General features: G+C 39.0%; 2 protein-coding genes across 4 annotated transcripts in view; one reads left to right on the top strand and one right to left on the bottom strand.

The window, feature by feature from the left end:
• The window catches only part of SUB1 (SUB1 regulator of transcription), a 180,141-nt gene that overhangs the window by 64,982 nt on the left and 102,196 nt on the right, over nucleotides 1-12,963 (top strand). The window lies entirely within an intron of this gene.
• ZFR (zinc finger RNA binding protein) overlaps nucleotides 974-12,963 on the bottom strand; it is a 67,677-nt gene continuing 55,687 nt past the window's right edge. For all 3 annotated transcript variants that reach the window (XM_006267760.4, XM_006267761.4, XM_059725242.1), the window contains 5 exons: nucleotides 11,265-11,362; nucleotides 10,351-10,446; nucleotides 3,727-3,838; nucleotides 3,531-3,628; nucleotides 974-2,659 (listed from right to left, as the gene is read on the bottom strand). In XM_006267760.4, the coding sequence (XP_006267822.1) occupies nucleotides 2,480-2,659; nucleotides 3,531-3,628; nucleotides 3,727-3,838; nucleotides 10,351-10,446; nucleotides 11,265-11,362 (584 nt within the window). In that variant the 3' untranslated portion in view covers nucleotides 974-2,479. The remainder of the gene's footprint in view (nucleotides 2,660-3,530; nucleotides 3,629-3,726; nucleotides 3,839-10,350; nucleotides 10,447-11,264; nucleotides 11,363-12,963) is intronic.

Raw genomic sequence — 12,963 nt, 5'->3', positions numbered from 1 at the left:
AGGATTCTCCTGCTCTTAGAGGTATTACAAATATAACATTGTTAAATAAAGAGTAATTAATACTAAGTAATTTTGCACTGCACATTGGTATTACTTATTCAGTGTTAAAGTACTCATAATTCAGAAGTTTAGTTGCTAAATCTGTTTGCAAAAGTCTTAGCTGTTGTTTTGTAAATAAAAGATTTAAAGTGTAAATAGCTTCTTGAAATGAATAATGGATAAGAAAAAAAAAGCCCAAACAATTACTACACATCCATTCTTTTACCACGCAGATCAAAAAATCATTGTCACAGCTTTATGTTTAATGTGGAATCATTTCAAGTATACAGTATTTCAAACATCCAGAAACTGGTTAAGAGATAGAAGCCAGCTGAACAAAAATGCATGAAATCCAAAAATCATTTGTGGCCTTTTCATCTTGAAGTATAGGGTCAAATGAATGAACTAATAGCGTATCTTACTATGAAGGAAACTTTGGTATGGAGTTGAAATGGCCACACTGAAGAGTACCTGAAGTGTCACGTATGAAGTAACTTTCAGAATAAGTAGTGATGGACACCATGGCAGCAAGACATTTTCACCTTCAAAAACAAAAGATCACAAGCAACTGCACAATGCTAAGCTGAAGATCAAGGCAGCATAAAAGAAGTTAGTGAAATCTCTCTATTGAAAATAATTTTAAGCATGTGCTAATTCTTTCCAATATAAAATTACTTTATGAAATCATTTCTGCACAGTGTAAGCTTTCTATTTAGGTTTTATTTGCTGACCAGTAGCATCCTACTTATTTTTTTAAAGTGGCACTCTTTGCTAATCATAGGATACTTAAACTTCTGTCACACTCTCTTCTCCTTTTTAAATACTGTATCTGTTTTCCACAGGCCCCAGTGCTAATTATTTGGGAGTTTCACCAGTTTATTCTGAAGTACGAGAAAAAAATTGCTAAAAAGGTCAAAGAAGTTTGACCTCAAACAAGGTTTTAAACTTATTTTATTAAGGAAACAAGTGTTTTTGCAATATCTAGCATTCTCCTACAGCCATTTGTAAAGGAGTTATAGGAATGTTAGTCAATATTAAAGTATGTGTTTTATAGGTCTGCAACTAAGCATAGTACACACCAAACAGAATGAGCGAAACTTCAGTTTACATTGTATAATGCACTTTAGTCATTTAATAAATTTTAGTTTTTATTTGTGTATTCCACTGTAGTGCTGTGACAACAAATCACACCTGTGTACCAGAGCATACATCAACAGTATGATGTAACTTTACTTACACCACTGCTATACTTAGCTTTTTGAAGAAGGAGACATAAGCATACACTATGGCCACATCAAATAATTTTCTGGGTTTTTTCTTTGATAACCTTTGCTTTGTCAGCAATACTCTGTTAGTTTTAATTTCTAAGTTACTGAAAATTACAGAAATTGTATACAGGAATAGCTATAAGGAGTAAATTTGCAGGCACTGATATGACAAACACTTATTTTAAGGGCTAAGAAGTGGCATTAGTATCACACTGACAAAGTTTATTGAAAACAACTACTAACTTTGTCCAAATGGGAGAATGCCCTCTTTTACTTGCATCTTAAGAAAAAAAATTCAGAAAGTTATTTTTTGGCCTTGCTATGTCACAAAGTCAATCATACAAAGACCTACGCATTAAACTAAAAGGATAGTTTTAAAAGCCCTTCTATTAAAAACAAAAACATCATGCAATTTTTTTTTTCATCAATAATGCAGCTGCTTTAAAACTGTTGCAAGACCATACTGTATATATTAGCTTTTACACTGCTAATGCACAACTAACAGCAAACCTGATTAGATTAACACAAATTTGTCTTAATTACACCGTTATATCACACTAAAGAGACAAATGTCACAAGATTGGCAGAAACATTTAATTCAGAGCGCTCAAATGGCAGGATAGTTGTGTTGTAATCCTTCACATTTAGAAAAGAACATAATCCTGCAGTCTCACTTTACAAAAAAAATTTCTGCTGTAAAATATTAAGTAGAAGGGGAAGCTGTATATAACATCTAACACAAAGTAACTTATACAGCTAGTGTCAAAGGCAAACAAAAAACCTCTAAATAAAATATCAAAATACACATAGCAACCAAAGCACAAATGCTGCATTAAATACAGTCAGGATGTAAGATGATGAAGCACTAGTTAATAAACAGGACAAAACAATTGGGAAATTAGCAACATATGACTAAAGAAAAAGTAAGGGAAAAAATCTTGAACTATTTTCTTTTTAAATCAGAGCACAAAACTTCCATTTGTTATCTTTCTATCCATAACCTGTCTGATATAGCACATCCACTGAAAGTTTAGAATTCGTAGAAGAGCTAAGTGTTCTTCTGCAAAATTAATCTTCCAGATGTTTTAAACAGACACTATTATGAATGAAAGTAAGTCAGGCAACAAATGGACTTTTATCATCATCTCTGGTCTTAATGCTCAGAGACATTTTTAAAAGTTATCGTAATCTTTTTTGTCTTTTTTCCCCTCTGCTTCAAAGCCATCAACTCCATCACTGTCCCTTCTCCTTTTACGGTTGCTATGGATGTTGAAACGTTGATTCATCTGTGGCAATGGATCCATTCCTAAAACTTTGTGTATCTGACGGAATGCAAGGAGTCTCAATGCAAACTAGTAAAAAGAAATAAAAGGACATTTCTATTAAAAACAAACATCAAACTTAAGTTAGGCAACAAACATTTGCTCCATAAACCAGGTCTGTTATAATGTGAAAGATTATACAAATTAATTTAGGGTACTATTCTTCTAATATAACTCTAAATTTAAAAAGCATATTGGTATTATATGAACATCTTTATGGGTGCCTTTACACAGGCTCTGAAGTGGGTGGGGAGAGGGCATCTTAATTACAGCAGCTCTCTGGAGCCACTCTAATTAAAGCGCCCACAGTGTCTTGTGTATTCTGTGTCCTGCACTTCAAAATGGCAGTAAGGGTGCCTTAACTAAAGCTCATTCAACAAGCTTTAGAATGTTCCAGCAGACTTGATTAATAGTCTGCTCCAGGACATGCTAATTAACACACATCGGAGCAGGCATCCAAGCACACGTGTAGGTGCTGTACGAGTATATGCAAATAGAAACACAGTAATCATTTCCCCAACTTATACAGTAGCAAATGTTATGCTTGTAACAGTCGGGTCCATTAAAGTCCCTTTTTGGATCTTTCTGGTACCACAACGTTGAGTTAGCCTGCACAAAGTGGGTGTTGAAATAGCCTCGTCTAGCCTAAAGGCTACTTTAATTTATGCCAGGGGCCAAGCTGTCTGCTAAATGCCCCAGGGATCAGAGGACAGAAAAATCCCCTATGTTTACTGATCCTGCTACTAGAACTGATGAGCATTTATGCAAGAACAACTGCAGAAACAGACCTTAAAAGTCAAGTTCCTGAAGAAAAACAAACCCCCCAGATTTTAAGGAAGGAGAATATTTTTTAGACTAAAAATGCTACCAAATCTTTCTCTTACATTATGCTATTTATTACCTGTGCACTTGAAGTAATATCCTCTCTTTGCTGGTCTGTCATTACAGCGAGTGTATCAAAAGGATCTTTTTCACAAGGATCCAGAAGGCCAGGACCGCCTATAACAATAAGGGTAATTACCATTATCAGAGTCCCTATGTAGTGTTTATAATATATTGTAAGCTGTGGGCACAAATTCTAGAATGATGTAACTTGCCTTTCAAGATGATGCCTGAAGATATACACTCAAAAACTCTTCTCAGTGCGTCACCTGGGCTTTGTGGTCCAGAAGCACTGCTGATTGCTTTCTCTACTAATAATTCCATAGCCTGAATTAAAAAGAAAAGGCAGTTGTTTTCTTATTTTTGCTAAAAAAGCAGTAATCCAACCATCATCTTGGAGCTCCTGGTACACATTTTACAAGAATCTACACACAGTATTTTGCATCTAGCTAAAAAGTAAGGAAAAACAGAACTATATATATTTACACACAGAAAAAATTAGTCTAAGAGAAAATAGTAGTACTGATTTCTCATATAGTGCTTTTTGTTGATAGACATCAAAGCACATTATAAGAGACAAGTATATATTTAATAGTAAGATCTGAAATAGAAACATGAGTAACTTGTCCATATATAATAATCTACACTGTAATATACAATATAGAAATTAGCTTACATGATCAGCTATCATATTTTAAAATATTCTTTGTAACGTTTTCTGTGAATTTCTGAACTTCACTACCACACATGCACACACTGGGTAACATAGACCTCCTAGAATTATGCTGTGTGTGGCAGGCTTCTTGAGATCCTAAAAATATTTAAGTAATACAGAATTTGTGTCTTCTGAGTTGTGGTTTCAAAGAGTTTTCCTCTCCTCCAATTTTCTTCTTAACAGTAGGTGTCCAAGATGTATTAAAATAATTTAGCTCAACACAGCAAATATCACGGCCTAAGCAATTTCCATTATGGGCTGGCTTGCAGCTACTTATAACTTTGAGAAAATTTCATTTTTACTTGCCTGTTTCAGTTAAAATAATGTATTATAAATTCAAAGAACAAGGCAGAAATCCAGGAAAAAGGAAATTCTTTTATGGATTGGACTGGAGTTAAAAAGAATCATGTTCTAATTCCTGTCTATGATCGATTTCCCAAATTAGCGGTTCTCAACTTTACTTAGACTTAAGGTATCCCTTGTTAGATACCCCTCAGAAAATGCCAGCTCTTGGCTTTCACTCACTTTGTGACTATGGAAAAAACAGTAGAGCAATTATTCTGTTGCGAAGACCTAAGAAATACCACACAGCAGGTCAGAATGTTTTTGACATTATGGATTCCTATTTGTAAGCTCTGGGTTCATCTTGTGAATCATGTGTAGGTGTTTGCCTATCTAACCTTACTAATATCATGTGTTACCTTTGACAGGATCTTACAGTCCCCTTGGTTGAGAATCACTGTCCTAGATTAAGTTGTGCAAGATTATTCTAATGCGGGGGCGGGCAATTATTTCTGGCAGAGGGCTGCTTACTGAGTTTTGGCAAGCCATCGAAGGCCGCATGACAGGCAGCCAGGGGCAACTAAATAGTTTCATAGTAGTTTGGGGTCAGAAGAGACCTGAACAGATCATCTAGTCTGACCCTCCGCCACTGGCAGGAGCACACGCTGGGATCACATGACCCCAGACAGGTGTTCGTTCAACTTCTTTTTGAATTTACCCAAGGTAGGAGCAAGGACCACTTCCCTAGGAAGTTGGTTCCAGATCCTAGCCACCCTGACAGTGGAATAGTGCCTCCGAATCTCTAACCTGAACCTATTCTCTAGCAGCTTCTGGCTATTGTTCCTCATCACCCCAGGTGCTGCTGGGGGGAATAGGACCCTTCCTATTTGCCCTAACGAGTTTGTAGGCAGCCACCAAATCCCTCCTTAGCCTCCGCTTGCTGAGGCTGAACAGGTTCAGGTCCCTCAGCCTCTCCTCATAGGGCCTGCCCTGTTGCCCTCCAACCAAGCGGGTGGCCCTCCTCTGAACCCTCTCAAGGCAGGCCACATCCTTCTTAAAGTGCGGTGCCCAGACCTGGATGCAGTACTCCAATTGTGGCCTGACCAATGTCGCGTAGAGGGGGAGTATCACCTCTCTGGACCGGCTTGAGATGCATCTTTGGATGCACGACATGGTGCGGTTGGCTTTGCTGGCTGCGGTCTGGCATTGGTGGCTCATGTTCATCTTGGAGTCAATAATGACTCCAAGATCCCTTTCTGCCTCTGTGCTCACAAGGGGGGAGCTCCCCAGCTTGTATGTATGCTGTGGATTCCTTCACCCCAGGTGCAGCACCCTGCATTTATCTACATTGAAGCCCATCCTATTACCATCTGCCCACTTCTGTAGTCCGTCTAAATCTAGTTGCAGCCTCTCTCTCCCTTCGATCCTGCCTACCTCTCCCCAAATCTTGGTGTCATCGGCAAACTTGGACAATGTGTTTTCCACCCCCTCATCCAAGTCGCTGATGAAGATGTTGAACAGTGCCGGCCCCAGGACCGAGCCCTGGGGGACCCGACTATTCACATCGTGCCAGGTCGAGTACGACCCGTCTACCACCACTCTCTGGGTGCGCCCCATCAGCCAATTTTTGACCCATCCAACTGTGTAGGCATCAATGCCACAGCCACTCAATTTATTAATGAGAATGGGGTGAGAGACAGTGTCAAAGGCCTTCTTAAAGTCCAGAAAGACTATGTCCACGGTGACACCATCATCCAGGGATTTAGTTACCTGGTCATAAAAGGCCATCAGGTTTGTCTGGCAGGACCTGCCTTTGATGAACCCATGTTGATTTCCCCTGGGCACGATCTCCCCTGCTGGCCCCTCACAGATGTGATCCTTGATAATTACTTCAAGGATCTACCCCAAGACCAATGTGAGGCTTATGGGCCTATAGTTTCCTGGGTCCTTTCTCCCTTTCTTAACAGATGGAGACCACCATTAGCTATTTTCCAATCTCTGGGCACCTGGCCCATGGACCACGATCGCTCGTACAGCCAGGCCAATGGCACAGCAATGATCCCCGCCAGCTCTCTCAACACCCGTGGGTGGAGGGCATCAAGGCCCGCAGAATTAAAAACATCCAGCCCTTCCAGAAGATCCCTAACTACATCTGCGCAGACCTGTGGCAGTGCTATCCCCAAGACTGCCCCTACCTGTGGTGGGAGAGCTGTCCTGGTCCCTGTCTAAGAAGACAGAGGCAAGAAGTTGTTAAAAATTTCAGCTTTGTCTGGCGTAGCCACAAGATTACCATTTGAGTCTAGCAGGGGCCCTACATTACCCGGTGCCCTCTTCATACTCCCAATGTATTTGAAGAACTTTTTGTTGTCCTTAATCCTGGTCGCTAGCCTGAGGTCCACTCCCGTCTTGGCCTTCCTAATAGCCCACCTACAGTCACGGGCCAAGGAGGAGTATTCCTCCTTAGTGACAGCCCCTCCCTTCCACCGGGTGTACACCTCCCTTTTGGCCCTCAGGCATTCTCAAATGCCTTTGCTGAGCCATGGGGGTTTCAGAGCACTCTTATCACCCTTCTTTCTCTCAGGGACTGTCACACTCTGAGCCTGCAGGATTGTCCCCTTAAGGTACGACCATCCCTCATGGACTCCCATGTCCTCTACCTTTTGGGCCCTCAGTGCCTCCACCACTAATCTCCTAAGTTCATTGAAGTTGGCCCTTCTGAAGTCAGGGGCTTTAGTCTTGGTATAAACCCTCAACACCCTACGCTGGATGGTGAATTCCAGCAGACGATGATCACTGTCACCTATATTAATTTTCTAAATTTTTTAGGGGCCCCGCGGGCTAGATAGAATGGCCTGCATTTTGCCCACCCCTGTTCTAATGCACACAGGCAAAGAAGTTGAATGCATGTTACAAAAACAACTTTAATTCTGACATTTCCTACTTTTTGGGTTCTTGCACCCTTTCAAACTTAACATTCCTCAAATTTAGTTTTCAGTTTGCAATTATAGGGAGGACTAAGAGCAACACCTCTACTTTTGTTTCCTAATACTTTCCATTAGGAAAGATTCTTGGGATCTTTTGAGAACTTCTAACATTTCCATTGTTTGCAACAGACATTATTGCCAGAATTTAAAGGGGGAAAATCCTGGGTTCAGAAAGTGCTTTTTCTTTGACCAGTGAAACTCCATTCAGGCTTGGCCAACACACTGGTTTCCCTCTGTGGGCAACATGCAAAAAACACTGAAAACAAACTTTCTAACCTAAGGCCCACTTACACTACTGCCAAAGCTGTGCTAGTAATGCCTCAGGTTGAGATATGACAACCTCTTCAGGAGGAGTGGAGGGAGAGAGCTGTATTTGGCACCTTAATGCACCACCCATCTTGGCCCTACATTGCAACAGAAGGTACCATGTGGTGAAGGGTCCTCGCCCACTTCCTGGACTATGGGAAGGGAAGAGGGAGTGGTTCTGGAAAGAGACATCACTTATGCTAGACCAGGTTTTCTTTAGATAATATATTTCACCTCCGAGGATGATTGTCCACATTCAAACACTCCTACAGCTGAAGGTGTAAGGTTCAAACTACCTATAGTACATGGTGATGGGGTTGTTACAGATGTTCATAAAATTGTCAGTGTTTCTTTGGGGATATGCATTATGTATAGTCTTTACATGATTACAGACCATGCTTTTCAGGAAACCCCTGCTCACTGGGTATACAGTACAGCAGGTATAGAACAGTACGGCTGGGCACCGTTTGTTCTAGAAGTTGGAATTTGGGTAGAGAACAAGTCAAGGTATTACATAAAGAAAAAGGGATGTTTTCAGGACTACAAGGTGTCAGACACAGAAAAATTCAATTCTATTCCTGCTTCTGACATTCTTCCATTTTGATGCTGAACACATTAAAGCATTACATCTTGATGATAGTTATTAACTAACTGCTCCTCATTTTATAATCTGCCCATCTAGAGACTCCTGTGCCCGATACGTAGAAGCATGGAGCACTTGCAACTCCAACTGAACTCAGCCAGCACAACAGCAACTGAACAGCACAGTCTGGAGCAAACCTACACTGCAAATCTAGAGGTCCCAAGTTCTAATACTAGCTCCAAAACTAATTCCCTGCTAGGCCTCAAACAAACCTCTGGCTCAGTTTCTCTATCTGTAAAAACAGAGGCTCTCCAATATCTCACAGCAATATGTTCATATTTGCAAGACACCTAAATTTTATAGGTAATAAATGCCGTAATACAGTAAATAGTATGTGACCCAAACAATTAAGATAATAATGCATACTGCATATAACAGTGATTTTCAGCTGGGGTGCTACTTCAAAATCATTTGAAGCGTACTGCAGGGAGTAAGAAGGTAGGTGCAGGCTCATCCCTGCAGAGTTGTTCCTCCTCCCTTCCACCATTCACTGCCTGGCCCCAAGGAGATAAGCAAAGTTTCATTTCTGCCCAGCTGCTCCTTCTCCTTCCCATCCCATCCCAACAGCACCTAGCCCATGTGAGAAGGTGATAAAAACTAAGTTTTTGAAACAGGGCACTGCTCAATTTACAAAGAGGTGCCTTGAGTTTTAAAAGGTAGAGAAACCCTGGCATATAACACAAAGGAGCAGAATTTACAAAGCACAGAACCCTAATTGGGGCATGTGTGAACTTTTAAATGTTTGACTTAGACAAAATAATTTTCTATATGCTTTCTTCTCTGCAGACAGTTCCCTTAAATACCAAAGTCTAGGACTATTAGGAAGTATGTTTCATTGAAGAACAGAAGAATAAAATTATTTTCCTCTAGCACTTGCAACTGTTTTAAATAGCTGAAGCATCAATTTTGTTTTCCTGGAACTGAGCTAAAACTATAAATAATAAACTTCTTAATACATGGTTCCACATAAAGAAAAGTTAACATTGTGTTAAGGACTTAAACTGTGAGGCTGATCCCAGAAGCCTGGAATCATGTTGATGCTGGAAAGGCATTTCTGCATTCTTTTCCCTATAGCAGTGGGGTTTTTTTGGTCTTTGTTTTTAAAGTCAGTGGTGCTCAATCTTTTTGCCCTGTGGGCTGGATGGACAGTACCTGGTCCACCAACAGGCTGGATCTGGCTGGTGGGCCTAATCCAGCAGGGCTAAATCCAGCTGTGGGGAAGGGGGTGGGAAGCAGCCCAATGCTGGCCCTGGCTGTACAGGGAGGTAGGAGGCATGGTCTGGCCTTGATCCACTTGTGCAGGGCTTGGGACTTTGGCAATAGGGAAGGGGTGGCAGTATTAAATTAGTACTAACTTCTTGTCTGAGTAGACATCTACACTGACGTGGCTTGGACAACTTCCAGTGCACCCCCTTGTCAAAGCCAGACAATCACAGCCTAGTATTTTGGTACTGTGTCTTGCAATGGTGGCAGATATTAATGACAATAACAACAGAAAGGCTATTTTGTAGAAACAGAGAGCTGCTACAGTTATCCAGGTACCTCTGACAAATAAATTTAAAGAAATCTGAGGAAAAATACCAGGTAATTTGAAGTAAACTGATAAAAAATAATCACACTTAACTTGTCTAAATAAACTTAAGGTATAAAATACGCTACCAAAGAATTCAGAACTTTTAACATTTGCTTTGTAGAAGAATATAAGTTATGAAAAAAATCAAGCCCCAGAAATTGCAGGGTACCAGAAGTCAGAGTTCTCTTCAGGGATTTAATTTAATTAATCTTTGAATGAAAACAAAGACCAATTCTTGATGTATGTGCTTTATTTAAAATAGGATTTTCAGCATTTTCTGAAATGCAACAGCATGTTGCTACTCATGCATTTGGGGGTGATTTTAAGATTACTTACCCAGCTTGGAAAGTCAGACCAAGTTGGAACTCGCTGACAGAGGTCACGAAGAATACGTATGATAATCACACAGGACTGCAGACCATTAGCTCTAGCCTTGAGAGCAATACAAAATCATGTTAATTAATCCCATCACCTACAGAAAACAGGATTCACTGATAGGCTAAAACACCACTGTTCAATGGAAGCTCAGATACAGAATAGAAACAAATCACTCTACAACTTCATTCCATGAGCTGCCATTTACAGCAGTATTTTATGCCAGGGTTAGTAATTTAAGGTGGTAGAAGTCAAAGTGCACAGGTTATACAAGAATAACTTTTCTTGATCCCCTGTAGACTCTGACCCTTCTTCACTTGTAACAGTAAATCCAGTATCTTTCTATATTAGAAATAAAAAGAATAAAGTAAAGTAAAGGTCTAAGAAGAATGTATAGAGACTGAAAGGTCAAGGGAGTCTGTTTGGTTTCTTTGTTGTGCCTTTGCCAGAATGCAAAGTCACTAAACCAAACAGTTGCTTCTCACCTTTCATTCCCTACACTTAATGCACTTAAAGAAATAGGAAAAGGTCTTAAAACTAAACACAAAGCTTTAAACACATATTCCATTATTTAAAGCAAAGTTACTCTGCAGCCTTATGGAATATATTACAAATACACAACATATGATTACTCAAAACGAGTCAAACTTTCAACGTCGCCTTCTCAATGACCAGAAAAAAAGTCAAATCAGCAATAACTGCATAAAGCAGTTCTTCCAAACTGAACATTCTATGTTAACATTTTTCTGGTCATTAAATTTAAAGTATTGTTAACATGGGCAACCTTGGGTGTTTTCACACAGTCAAACATGTATATTGCAACTGAACTAGTGTCTCATAAGGCTACAAGAAGAAAGTAAAATGATGTTCCGAACCTGGAACCACTTAGCGTGGCGTAGAGCAGCCAGAGCGTCAAGGCATTTTTGCCTGTCCAAGACGTCCGGTGGGTCTTTCACCATACCCGAGGTTACATCTAAAATGGATTGAATTGGCAAAATGCAGTGAGGAATGGGTGTTTGACCAGGTGAGCAAGACACTTCCTTAAAGTAGCTTCAATGTCACACGTGCCATTTAGAGTTTAAACCCCTATCCAACAAATATCAGTGTTCAATAAAATTCCTTTTACTGGATTAAAGCATCAACCCAGTATAAAAAAAAATCAAAAAAAAAATCAAGAGCATAATAATTTTTAGCTCTCAATCTTAATTTTTAAATGCACTGCAAATTATGCAGCACTTTAAAGTTATGTACATATGCTACCTCTGGAAGAACACATTTCCCCTAAAATTAAATATTGCAGGAAGGATGGTTGGACACAGTGCACCAGCACAGAGAACACGAGACAGAAGGAACACAAAAATCCACTTCAACAGTAGAATTTACAACAAACTCAGTTTGTTGAACAATTTTAATGGTTACATATTACTTGGGACATATTCTTGATAAAATGGTCCAAGTATAACAATCTCTGAAAGCACACAGAATCTAATGGAGATGTGAATTTTATCCATTTAAAAATCTAACACACAAATTATTTTACTATAAGAAATCTGACTGAAGGAATATGAAGTGTTCTCTATAATCCCAGAGTCTCATTACTTTTTACTAAATATTCCTCTAATACTATAGCTCACATACCCATGGTATACATTTTCTAAATAAAATTGGGCTAAGAAAAAGCATTGTATTTATTAAGCCTAAAAAGGAGAAAGAAGGAAGTAAGAAGTAGCAGAAACAATAGCAAAAATATTTGAGAGTTAACAAAAATATAATGGGCCTTATACATTTAAATGTTCAAAAAAAGGAAGAAAAAAAAGGAAAAAAAGAAAAAGGGATTTGACACACTGCTATTTATAGTCCAAAAAGGACCTCTTCTAATAAGACTGAAAATTCCAAATTACTTTATGGTAGCTTCTGTCTGGTTTCAGTAGTTTCTGAAGGTAATCATTTATGGTAGCTTCTGAAAGTAACTGACCTAAAATAATAATTATTTTTAGACTATATGTGTCATCATTGTCATCATAGTCTAATGGAAAAAGGCCTTTGTGAAAATATGCCAGTATTAAAAAATAGAAGTATACGTGATGAAGAAAAATTCAAATTTGACTTATTCAGAAATGGAGTGCATAACAAAATGTAGTTTTGTTTAGTAAGACTCAACATAAATAAAGCAAAGAACCAAACAAAAAATAGTATATAAAGAGACTTATGAGGCATACCAACAATAAAAATGATTTGGGAACACTGCAGAGAAAACTTTGATGCTAGTTACCAACATATGAATGTAGGTAAAAAGGCAACAGAATATTAGGATGCACTAACAGTTAAAGCACAAATAAATCACAAAGGCTACTGGAACTCTGCAATATTATATCTAGAATACTGTGTACAGATTTAGTAACTTTTAATGGGAAATATTTTGTTGCTCTGCACAAGGAGAAACAAAAAACAAAGAAGAGCAAGAATTGTTGGGAAAAATTCAGATACCTCAGAGATCTTCAAAATTCTGAAGAATTATTATAAAGCAAAATGAGGAAAAATTCACCATTAACAAGAGGTTCACAGAGCAAAGAC

Source organism: Alligator mississippiensis, chromosome 3 (assembly GCF_030867095.1).
Source record: "Alligator mississippiensis isolate rAllMis1 chromosome 3, rAllMis1, whole genome shotgun sequence".
Lineage (NCBI taxonomy): Eukaryota > Metazoa > Chordata > Crocodylia > Alligatoridae > Alligator > Alligator mississippiensis.
Note: the sequence above shows the minus strand (reverse complement) of the source record. Positions and strands in the feature narration are given on the sequence as shown.